Genomic DNA, 13,007 nt, shown 5'->3' with positions numbered 1-13,007 from the left:
GTACTGTAGCAATGTACTTGATAAGTTACAAATATCTATGAAGTCTAAAAAGTCTTAAAAATTTGACACAAAGTTGACTTGATTTCTGTTTATTGTATTATCATATGTAAATATAAAATATGGTTTGTTTTTTGCCAAATGTTATAAGCCCTGTATGACACACACAGTATGAACACAACACAATTGAAATACGATAACATTAGTCACAAAAGACAAAAACAAAATATTAAAAACACATACTAAATAACCATCACCTTATTAATATTAAAATTATTATTAATTTTTCAATTAATATTGAAAAAAAACGAAGCTTTACGAATAAAAGATAATATATTTCTAAATTGAATGATTGAAGCAATGAATGAAGCTGTTTTTTTTAGTAATTATGATGCGCTTATTTTGTTTATTGTAAAAATTCGCTTGCGCTTGTTCTATTAATTCGGAGTCCGTCGATTATAACACAGCAGCAAAAAGAATTTCACAGCCAACCTTCGCCTGCTGATAATCCCCTCATAGAAATGTTTTTATTGGTGATTTGGCTTCTCGGTACTATTAGACTAGCCGAGTAGCTAAGACGATGTTATTTCTCTTAGGCGGGTATAACGACACTACACATAGCAATGATATTTACTGGTGGTAGAGCTTTGTGCAAGCTCGTCTGGGTAGGTACCACCCACTCATCAGATGTTCTACCGCAAAACAGCAGTACTTGGTATTGTTGTGTTCCGGTTTGAAGGGTGAGTGAGCCAGTGTAATTACAGGCACAAGGAACATAACATCTTAGTTCCCAAGGTTGGTGGCGCATTGGTGATGTGAGCGATGGTTAACATTTCTTATAACGCCATTGTCTATGGGCGTTGGTGACCACTTACCATCTGGTGGCCCATATGCTCGTCCGTCTTTCTATTCTATATAAAAAAAAATATATCCCCTTCTAGCGCTCGATTCTCTCAGACCACCCCAGCGTGATAAACGGTGGCTCTATTTTATCGGGCCGAAATCACAACGATTATATGTATAAAGCGTTAATAAGCCAATCATGTTTAATCTTACGTCTTTGGGCGCAACCAATTGGCTCTGCGGTCTCTCTCTGCGTAACGTCTCCGTTCCTTGTCGAACGAGAGCGGGAGGATTCGGTAGAGTCGGTCTCTCTGAGTCGGTTTCTTTCTGCAAGTTAATACATTGTCATAATAATAATAATAATAATGTCCTCCAGACCGGTTCCGGCCACGGCGGCCAATCTCAAGAGAGATTAACCAACTACGCAGGAGATATTATAGTGCACAAGTATGTGCGCAAACACAAGTGCATTCTCTATTCCCTAACTCTCATAATCCGTTGGGACGGCAATCCGACACGACCGGAAAGAGTTTAAGCGCAGGACCAACGGCTTTACGTGCTTTCCGAGGCACGGGAGTGAAAACACTTCTAACTTTCAGACTCCGGACTGCTACTGAGAATTTTCTGAGAAAAAAACCCAATAACTTTTTATTGGGCCGACCTGGGAATTGAACCCAGGACCTCCGGGTCTGCGGCCTTACATCAAGCCACTAGACCAACGAGGCATTCGAACAGAATAATTCGAAACTCCTTTCACATTTTGATGTGACTGTGATGATGTGACATTTGAACAAAGTGTACACGCGCCCTATATTCATAATCGAAGACCAATGAGGTGTAATTCCTTATTTCCCTACAAGTCTTAGTATTAGTCTTTCAATGCTAAAACAACTACAAGCAATGGGTATGTTATCTCACCCGCTGCGCGAGGGCCGGTGCGGGCGGCGCGGGCGCGGTGGGCGACAGCGCAGGATTAGAGGCGTACACGCCACGCCGCAGCATGGAGCGGCCCGCCAGCACGCGCGCGGGCGGCGCGGGACCTGTCACACAGAGCATGAGTCGTTATCTTAATTTAACTGATTTTTTTTACAAAATAGAAATATAATATTTTATATGCATTATATCTTTAATATAAAAAAAATGATATACATAAAAATAATTAAGCAAATAATTATTACTCACCAGGTATCCTATTAAGTTCCTTGTGTGAACTATACTGCCTCAGTTTCGATGTCGGTAAACTTGTTTTCCTAGGAACCGCCGAAGGAGGCGCCATCGCACCGTATGGACCTAAAATCGTAAGAATTTCATGTTATATAATACTCATCACGAATTCTATCTCCAATTTTTTTAATATTGTTGAGTTTGTTTAAAAATATTTTACCCTTGTTATTAAGGATATACTACAATAGGGCGTGGTAGAATAAGCTCCAAACCTTCTCCTTAAAAAGAGGAGAGGAGGCCTTTAGCCCAGTTGTGGGACATTCGCAGGCTGTTACGGTTACGGTTACAATAGGGTATGATTTGTGCTTGTAATAAGTATAGTTTCTGTGTTTAACGTTGAAATAGTTGATTTAAGAATAGTTAACATTTCATACACGACCAATATGTCTATAGGACAAGGGTGACTAAACCAAACATTACAATACTAATTTAATTTAAAAAAATTGTACAAACAAACCACTTCTTTATCAATTCTTATACCACGGGTACAAAGGAAGGGCATATTCCATACAATAAATAAGCATATTGAAGTATTTGTTTAAGCCAGTGTAATTACAGGCACAAGGGACATAACATCTTAGTTCCCAAGGTTTGTGGCGCATTGGTGATGTAAGCGATGGTTAACATTTCTTATAATGCCAATGTCTATGGGCGTTGGTGACCACTTACCAACAGGTGGCCTATGCTCGTCCGCCTTCCTAATCAATAAAAAAAAGGTATACCAAAAATACAACGTGTCAATAAAAATATTTTTTTGTCTATGGTTACGGACTTACCACCTTCAGTGGGAGAAATTCGACTAGGCGGCGATCGTTGCACCGGAATCGGCATAGACATTTTCTTCTCAGGACTCATCTTAGGAGCTAGTATATCCCTCTTGGCTGCTGTCTTCTTGACCATCGTCGCAGTATTTATCACTGTACTGTTCATGTTGTACGTTCTTTCCATGTCGGAGGCTGCGCTCGGAGCTTTCGCTACTGTATATGATTTATCTTCCAACATATCATATATCGGCGATATTGTTGTGTGAAGGTTTAGGAGTTCGTTTTTAGCTCCCTTCTTTAAGGACATTAGTGGCGTTGACGCAACTTGGATACCTAAAAGTGAAAGAAATATAAACACTTGTCATATATACTTTCCAGTTAACAATGCAACGTAACAAAAAAGAAAATTGATTATTAGTGGAATTTTTTGGACGTAATCGTAGCCTAAGTATATGAAGCTTTTCGTCAGATTTTCTTGGAAAAATGTACATTTCTAACCGGTGGTAGATTAACATTTAATTAATCTTGTAAAAAAGTACAATAATAATGTGAGAAAATGACGAAACGTCAACAGAGCAATGCTTTAGGTTTTTCGCGCAATGGTTTACGGTCCTAGTAATGTAAAATTCGCACGTTCGATTCGAAACCTTTGGGCAGTTTTCGTCCCCCAATCTTTACACAAGCTTAATTAGGAATATTACACACAAGTAAATAGGAAAAAATAATGTTAGCAATAAAATAATTGCGATAATAGTTTACTCACGTGGATCAGTAGAAGTCTCGGGCACGCTTTCTGGCGGACTACTCGAACTGAACGTGCACGTATCCGTCCCCGTGCTTTCACTCGACCCGACCATCGCGCGTTCTTGAAAACCCCATTCCTAAAAAATATATATACAAATATATTATATCTATATATCTATTACTTCTAGAAACTTTTCATTTTGCCGATAAAATTTTGATACATTAAATTTTATTGCTAACGAGCATCGTTAATGCCTGCAGTTTAAAACTTGCGATTATAATTATACTTTTAAATTATCTTGCGAGTCGATCGAATAGAACACAACGATGAAGAACTTGGCCGAGGATTGTGGGTTTAATTATTTTACGCTTAATTTGTGTTTATTGTTCATCACGTACTCGGCGATGAATAAAAACAGCATGAGAAAACCTGAACTGTCTGATGCTGTAAACTGTCATTAGCCTAACAATAGAACAATAACAGGTTATTTAAAATACCGCTATTATATAATTAATTTCATTAAAAAGCTAATTCAAACTCACTTCTTGCTGCAATGTTCTATCGCTGGAATCGATGAGGTTCAATGTCGCGGAATTTATATCGATCATATTGTTATCGTCCGAATTCACGTACACAACGGTCGCGTCCATCGCACTCGTTTTCGGTGACACTTTCTTGAAAGTCGCATTCCTCTTCGGCGTTTCCCTCGTGGGTCTCTCTTCGTCCTGTTTATCATAGTTCATCGCTCTTCGTCTCGAGAGCAGCTCTGATGCGTTTTCCATGCTCTTCTGAGGAACTGTTATTGTCTGATTCGGAAGTTGTATTGTCTTTATCGGAGATACGTCCGCTTGATTCGGTTTCTCGGGCTCACTGGGTAGAGCCCTGCGAGCCAATGAGAGCTTCTGCCTGGCCTGTATTATTTCATTTAGCTCTTGTTTATCCAATGTCACGTTGAGACTGCTTTTGCCCGAATCGATCGGTTTTTGCAAACCCATATCTTTATAGAACGTATCGTCGCATTTGAATTTTGCGTTTACATTCTCTTTCTCCGCGTCGCTGTCTCTTTTGAATTTATTGTTAGAGTAGTGCAGAGTGATTGTCTCGCTCATTTCTCCATTCGGCTTTGATTTGGGTATGTTTCTCATTGACTGTGGAACGCCTAATGTATTATCACAATTCTCGTTTAGAACCTTAACTGTATCTATTTGACATGCCTCTTCGCGCGCTTTGGTGTAACTCTCCGAGTTTTTGATTGAGTCTCGTTTGGTGAAACTATTGTACAGCTGACACCTTGGTCTCGCCGATAGGAGTCTTTCCGATTGTTCTAGATGTGTGAAGGTTGCCGAACTAAATATATTGGGCTCAACGTTTTCTGGTTTTGGTTTTGATGTGTTGGAAACGACGTAGGAAGAGTTGACAGAACTAACGAGGCTCGGGGGTAGAGAGTCCATTAGGCTATCGTTGTCTGGATATGTGGTCTGTGAGAGGAAGCTCGTGCTCATATCCTTTTCATCCAAAATACTTAGTGTCATACTGGTCATCATTGGATCGATACTATCTCGACCGACTGAGGTTGGGAGGCCTAAAATTTCACAGCAAAAAGAAAAAATATAAAGCCGTTTAAGTTTATACGGTTTTAAAACTCACTACAGAAACTGCAAACTATTTTTAGATAGGTCTCTTGAAATATAAATATTGCATATTTATAGTTGTTTCTTTACAATAATCTTTATTATGTATTTCTGTGATTTTTTTATTTCTTTTAAAAATCTATCTCGATTATATTTACACAAAGTACATTACAGTTAATATCATAACGTGTTATACATTAATAGATTAATTGTAATGTGCAACTTTAGATTATGTTATCCGATAAAAAAATAATAATAAAATACTATCGCAAACAATAATCAATTTCAATATATTACCTGAATCCCTGTGAGAGATCGATTTCCTGCTATCCAGCGACTCAGCGTTGAAATTTCCAGAATTTTCCATCACTAGGGACGATACTAAGCTTGGCGGAGACATGCGCATGAGTGACTCACCACTCTGATACATATTCAGACTACCGCTTTCGTGCATTACATTCAACATTCCTCTGAAAATGTTAACAATATTCTATAATTGTCGAACAAAAAAATTATGTTAAAAAAAAAAGTTTTATATCTGAGAACTAATAGCTAGTTTGTTCAATTATATTTCCTACTACAGTCTACGAACCATTGTTCATTATTCAGGTCTGTAGCGCAGCGCTTTCGAATGATATAAGTTTAATGTCCGGTATATATTGTTATATTCATTTTTTTTATTACAATCGTACATAAAGTCATAGTCTTGACTCACTGATTTAGTACCGCACGACTTAAGCCATAAAACCTTTTGAAATTTGGAAGAGACCTACGTTCTATAATGTAAACCTTATGCCTTACATAAAAGAGGCTAAATTTTGGTTTATCTGCAACATGATAATCATTTAATCGATATCTGAGATTAAAGACCTAAGAGTTAAGACGTTCAGTAATTTAAAAATAATATTACATTGTGTTCGTCAAGACTATAAATTAGCAATACCGCACTATATGGCGTATTGTCAGAGGAAATCGGGCTTTGTTCTTCGCGGTGCGCTTTCACGTTTTTTTATAACACCGATTGCTAAGTCATCTTGAATTATTGACTGAAAGTATATGAACTATTGTTTTATTTCATTTGTTCCATGGTAATTACATTAATTATACTTAATATACATGCCCGTTGTAAAATGAAGAAAGTAAATTTCGGCGATATGTTTAAAATTGAAAATGTATATTTTTTTCTGTATACTAGTCAGAACTTCAGAAACATAACTGGTTGCAATACAAGTCGAGACTTCAGTTACCTTAGATATAGTGGGTAAGTTAACTGAACAAACAATTCTACATACTTGTTGAACGTGTTATGAATATTGTGAGCCGGCTGCGAAAGATCAATGTTGATGGCCTTGAAAGGCACGTGTTCAGATGAAAGCCTCTCCGAGACATCCGATGCTAGCGTCACATCTAAATCTTCTAACTGAAATATGAAACAAAAAAAACTAATGAATCATTTTTATCCTTTGGCGTATTTTTGTTTTATTTTTTAAGAGTTGCGCTTGCTTTTTTTTTTATTTCCAGGCAGCATCATAATAAAATTTTCAATAATACAGTTTTATTTTTTGAGACGTCGTTATTTTAATACGCCAGTTGTCTGCATTTTGTTATTGATCCAAGTATTATATTGGATTTCTGGGCTAGTTTGAATGGTATTCAACTGGTTTGTCTTTTTAGGTTGCACTCTAGATTATACCTTTGTTTCGTTCTTAATCAGTTGTTTAAAAAAACATTTGAAAATACTTTAAAAAACATATCTTTTCCAATCAACTTTTAGTTGCTAATCGATTGACTAAACTTTAGAAAGGAAACCAACGAAATTCTACAGACAAAATTCGCGTAACAAGAAATACAATACGTCCATTGAAATTGAAAGTGCTCGGCGGCCACGACATCGAACATATAACGGCAGAAAAATATATATGAATGGAAACGTATGGACAAATTGAAGTAAAAGTTAGTAGGCGCATATTATAGTATACATTGATCAATGTAAAAGTATATTTAGAATTGCTAAATTTCATTCTATATGTTTTAATTTAAATAAAAATATACAATAGAGTAATCGAATATTTCACAAATATATAATTACACTGAAATATGTTTTTTTTTTTAATTTTCTTTCGCATATAACAATATATTTAAAAAAAACACCAATATATTATAACATATACCAACCATAGACATGTTTCGAAATTTGTTTGCCATTTTGAAAAAAAAAAAATTATACATAAAAAATTACTAGTATTTCAATTTCTGAAATTTTAAATACCTACTTAATAGTGGACTGAAATAAAAAAGTTACCAAATATTTAATTACATCTCATTTACAGTATCAACTTTCGTTACAACTTGCGCAAAATGTAAACAAAAGAATGTCAAAATAATCTCATTTCTTAAATAAGTTTACGTTCGAATTTCATCTAAATGTATTTTCAATTGTATGTATTATTGTAACAAATATAGAAATGAACTTTCCTTTGTTGTTGATGTTTAAATGCGCACACGTATGGACTATGGACTTACTGTGACCTTGACTTGAAGCAGTCATCAAGAGCGTCTTCCGCGAAAACCTTTACTTTAGCCTTAAATTATAACATTATATTTTAAACCATTTAACATAACATAACGTTGTCAATCGAAATCCACTTGTACCCTTAAATCCCATAATTTATATGCCTATGTTCCAGGTCCCCAGGCTACTTCTCCGCCAAACATTCAAATCGATTTTGTCGTGATGAGGTAACAAAAAGATAGACTTACTTACACAAGTATAATATACTCTTAAAATAATAAACATTTGTTTATTTAGTAAATAAAGTATTATTTAAAGTAAAAACGTATTTGCTTTAAATATTTACCAATTAATATTAGTTGTGAATTCTACGTTTTAACATGACGTAACTGTTATTATGGCCTTGTTTTTTTTCTTATTAAAAATAAAATGTTATCGTACTATATACAGCCATAAATATATATAAAAGCTAGTCTGTATGGTTAACAAAAAAAAAAAAAACGTTTGAATCACGAAATATTTGTAACACATAGGAAGTCATTCGAAAGTGATCGTTTCTTAAATAAAACGAATTATTTTTAGCTATCACTATAACGGTCGCAGAGTGAGAGCAGTTGTCTTAATCGTTTTATATTCGACCCATATATATTGAAAATAAAAGTGATCTTAACGTAGCGAGATAATCGTTGCGTCTACACTTCGTCTATGTTATCACAAGATAATAATATCTTGTTTGTAAGCAACACAGCTCGTAAAATGTTTACTCTTGGCACTGAAATGTATGTTGTTGAATAATATTACCTAGTTTTGCTAATAAAATATATGACGCATGTTGTTTAGCGACTGTTTATGGTATTTAAATTGTGACAATTTTAACTTGCGTCATAATGTGCCGTAGATTCGACTGTCGTCCGTGATTAGTATTTACAATCAGTTCAGTACGGTCAGTTCCTAACAATATTTTCAAATCTGCAGAGCAAGATATTTTATATGAGTACTGAGTCAAACGTCACGTCAATTTTATCGAGAACTGGCAAGAAACCGAGTTACTAATAAACTTATTAAATAAAAATAATATACAAATTTATAAGTGAATTGTAAGTTAAATTAAAATTATTATCGTTATTATATAAATCTCATTGGTTTTATTAAGGTTAATAGGAGTTCGGAGTCAAAGACGATATATGCTTTCCCTTCAAATAATGGAACATAAGTCGTCCAGAAACACATCAAACATTCATCGATAATTAACATAAGCGAAACCAGATCATACAGTAATGTTATACTTTACACAATATACCTCAATAATTTATTAAGTAAAAGTATTGTTTTGGAAAAAAATCATCATATTTCGCTTAGCAATGACATATTATTTTTTAAATAAATACGATAATTATGCTAAAGCAATTGTGTTCGCCGATTTACAAAATACAAACTAATAAGTAAATTTAAAAAACAAAAGGTTTCAAGTTCAATATTAAAATGTTTAGTCTATCAATAAACACAAAATTCTCAGGGAAATGACATCACCAAATTTCCTTTATTGTAAAATTTCTTACAATATAAGCGTATTTAAAACCAGGACAACATTTAATAAGTAACATATAGAATTTATAAATCTTAACACGACAGTCATAAAATTATTATTATTTAATTTTTGGCAGTTCATTTAACAGTCAAAATCAAAGTTTAATAAAAAAAGTCAGTGCCGCGGTGAATCTGATAAGTATGCACCGCGTGAATCGTGTAGTCATTTTAAGGGAGATAAGAGATCGAATACGCGTAATAGATAAAATTTCGTCACTAAGGAACAGGGAGAGTACACAGTCCAAGGAAGAAGCTAAACTTTCTCTAACACGAATAATTATATTCGTAGCGTGCAAGCACAATGTAAATGACAGTTGACAGTTGACAGGTGACAGGTGGCAGTGACAGTGATAGCTCACTATATTAATATATACTTGATTGATATATTGATGAAGTTATGTATGTTTTTTCGACGAAACAAAGCATGAAGGCGACTTTAAATGCGAGAAATATTCAAATAAATAAGCAAACAATATTTTTGCTAGTTATTATTTTAAAGTATGCAGAGAGAGAGAGAGAGAGAGAGAGAGAGAGAGTAAATAGAATATATATAATATATTGATCTTAACTATGTATAAGTATGGTTTCCAGTTCTTTAAAAAACAATGTAGAGAAACCTGCATATACTGGATAAAAGTCTGCCATATGTTGATGTGGACTACCACTCCATGGTACACCGTAGTGGTATTAACTCCAAGCCCCCTAAAGAAGAAGGCCCTTACCAAGCAGTTGTACAATGTTTTGATAACGACACCTTTAACCGAAGCCAAAACACAATTCAAGGATTACCATTCAATTCTGATTCGCGATTTAATATTTAAAACTCTTATGACAAATTTGCGGTATTCCTATAGCAGCTGAGCGCCGCTCTTAGTTTATCGTACCTCATTATTATTCAGCGATTATAAATAAATCAAACGCAAGTATCGTTTGCGCAACGCTATACTGAGAATAATATTTCACGTAGGAATTAATATCGTTCCCTTTGCGGTGGCCTGTTACTCGTATTACGTGTAACGAGACTAGGAGGAAATGTAAATTATTACTTACTATTTTCCGCACGAGGCTTCGCCTGCGTGTAATAGAATTTACTGGTAGGGCTACATGTAAGCTCGTCTCGTTAGGTACCAACCACTCATCAGATATTCTACCGCAAAACAGCAGTACTTGGTATTATTGTGTTCCGGTTGGAAAGGTGATTGAGTCAGTATAATTACAGGCACAAGGGACATAATATCTTAGTTCCCTAGGTTGGTAGCGCATTGGCGATGTAAGCGATGGTTAACATTTCTTTCAATGCCAATGGTGGTGACCACTTACCATCAGGTGGCCATTTGAGCGTCCGCCTACCTATTCTATATATAAAAAAAATATGTTGGGTACCTTATGTCCTTTTATGTACCCCTTGACTTGTTAAATATGAAAAAAATCACGATGATCGGTTATGTAGTTAAGACGTGAAGCGTAACAAACAAAGAAACTTACTTTCGCATTGATCATATTGGTAAGGACGAGCTATTTTATTTTATGAACTTTATGTATATGTTGCGTGAGCAAAAGGTAAGGTTAAGTAGTAACGGAGTTATGAATAAATAGATTTTTCAACATGAATTTCGTATTTAAAAAATCTACAAATTCATAATTGAACCATTTTTGTTGTGGCAACTCTATAATGACGTCAATGCGAAAAGATAACGGGACCTATTAATAATAATAATTAAATATATATAAACCAAAATAAGTTTTATGCTTATCTGTTAAACGTTTCGGCGCTGTTAATAATATATCAATATATTTATTGATATATTACCTAACCTATTGGTTGAAACGGATAAACATGTAAATCTTTAATAGGGAATTTAATTTTATATAAAGAAAAATTACTATATTACAATTTTACCACGAAATTTGTCAATTTTTTTTCTGTGAGAGATTCGTTTTTGAGAAGATAAAAAGGCACAAGGGAAGCACCACCAGCAGTACAATAGTACCTTTAGTCATTATTATTCCAGGACACAAAATTTCCGAAGACAAACAAAAGTACTTGAATTCCATTATTGAAATTCACGAGAACAAATTCACTGTTTTGTGTGAAATAAACTTAAACAGAGAATGTTAACCCTTAACACAGGTTAATGGTATAATTTCGCCACGGTAGCATCCGACAGCGATCCCGTGACGCTCCTCCTGCTGGTTTTTTAGTGGGTATTCCGATGTTCGGGGCGCACTCGGCGCCTTGGACACCGGCGAGTCCCACATACCCCCCCGCTGTTCCCGTGGGGGAAACGCGTAATGCGTTTTTCCAGCGTTAAAAAAAAGGTTAATGGTATAATATGTTATATAAGTTTGTAACGGATTTCAATTCCACATAGGCTAGTCATATCTCATAGGATTCTACTATAAACTTTCAGTAGCAGCTCAGAGTCAAGAAGTTGGTAGTTTTACACTCCCAAGCCTCGGAAATAATGTTCCGTTTTGATGTTCATCCGTTCTTTTCAAATAGCTGTCCCATGAGTTTAGATGTTGCACTTGTGTACGCGCACACATTTGTGCACTAATACTTCTGCGTATTTGGCTCGTCTCCATTAGGAATAGCCGTGATGCCCGAAATTCGGTCATGAGGTTATTATTATTATTTTCTAAAACGCGACTACATAAAATAATTTTCTAAAATAACTATATAACTGTGCTTGTTTAAAAAAACTTAAATAAAAAAAATGGGATCGATAATTCTTTTTTTATATCATACGTAGCAATAATAAAAATATAAATTATTAACCTGATATATAACTTTTCTTGATATATAAATATCATTTATATACATAAGATAAAAACATTAGGTATATATACGTTATATATTCAACATAATTTGATGTAAGCGCTAAATGAAACTGGGTTGATATATAGACAATCAGTTAAATTTACGATCTATAAAAAGATCAGCGTTACCAAGTCGTCTGTAACGGTATCAATGAATGGGGACATAAATTACGCGTGACGAACAGATCCGAACTCCCTTCGATTATAACGAGATTGACATACAGTAACAGCCCGTAAATATCCCACTGCTGTGCTAAGGCCTCCTCTCCCTTTTTGAGGAGAAGGTTTGGAGCTTATTCCACTACGCTGCTCCAATGCGGGTTGGTGTATTCACACATGTGGCAGAATTTCGATGAAGTTAGACACATGCAGGTTTCCTCACGATGTTTTCAGAGGTGATTGCCCGGGTTTGAACCCATGTTCATCGGTTAAGATTCACGCGTTCTTACCACTGGGCCATCTCGACTTTTAATTAGATTAACAGCACACTAAATACTTATTACATTTAACTTAAAAAACAGCAAAAAAACTGTGAATATTGACGCAGACTGTTGTATATGACGTGCAATGGAAGAAGGAGTTAAAATAAAGAAACCTTACATTTAGATATTCTATTCTATTTGATAATTACTCTTGACATAATTATTGTGTACTAGAAACAGTTCTCGATATATTTTTATCATTTGTCTATGTATTTATAAATATATATAATAATGACATCAAAAGCAAAAGTTAAAAATACAATCAATACAACTTAATCTAAAAACTACAGATTTATTACTTTCTAAAAACGTTTCAACAAATCGAACATAGGAAACCTTAGCTGTGATGTCATATCGTGACGTAATAGAAAAAAAATACGCGTTACGTAATAAATTGTATTC

At 34.8% G+C, this 13,007-nt stretch overlaps 1 protein-coding gene across 4 annotated transcripts in view; it reads right to left on the bottom strand.

Moving 5' to 3' along the window:
* The window catches only part of LOC126776753 (uncharacterized), a 28,195-nt gene that overhangs the window by 4,555 nt on the left and 10,633 nt on the right, over positions 1 to 13,007 (bottom strand). For 2 of the 4 annotated variants that reach the window (XM_050499487.1, XM_050499489.1), the window contains exons 4-11: positions 6,497 to 6,624; positions 5,502 to 5,674; positions 4,116 to 5,155; positions 3,592 to 3,709; positions 2,841 to 3,161; positions 2,023 to 2,130; positions 1,759 to 1,880; positions 1,054 to 1,167 (exon numbers count right to left, since the gene is read on the bottom strand). In XM_050499487.1, the coding sequence (XP_050355444.1) occupies positions 1,054 to 1,167; positions 1,759 to 1,880; positions 2,023 to 2,130; positions 2,841 to 3,161; positions 3,592 to 3,709; positions 4,116 to 5,155; positions 5,502 to 5,674; positions 6,497 to 6,624 (2,124 nt within the window). The remainder of the gene's footprint in view (positions 1 to 1,053; positions 1,168 to 1,758; positions 1,881 to 2,022; positions 2,131 to 2,840; positions 3,162 to 3,591; positions 3,710 to 4,115; positions 5,156 to 5,501; positions 5,675 to 6,496; positions 6,625 to 13,007) is intronic. The other 2 variants (XM_050499488.1, XM_050499490.1) reach the window with 1 other exon arrangement.

This window comes from Nymphalis io, chromosome 21 (genome assembly GCF_905147045.1).
Source record: "Nymphalis io chromosome 21, ilAglIoxx1.1, whole genome shotgun sequence".
Lineage (NCBI taxonomy): Eukaryota > Metazoa > Arthropoda > Insecta > Lepidoptera > Nymphalidae > Nymphalis > Nymphalis io.
Note: the sequence above shows the minus strand (reverse complement) of the source record. Positions and strands in the feature narration are given on the sequence as shown.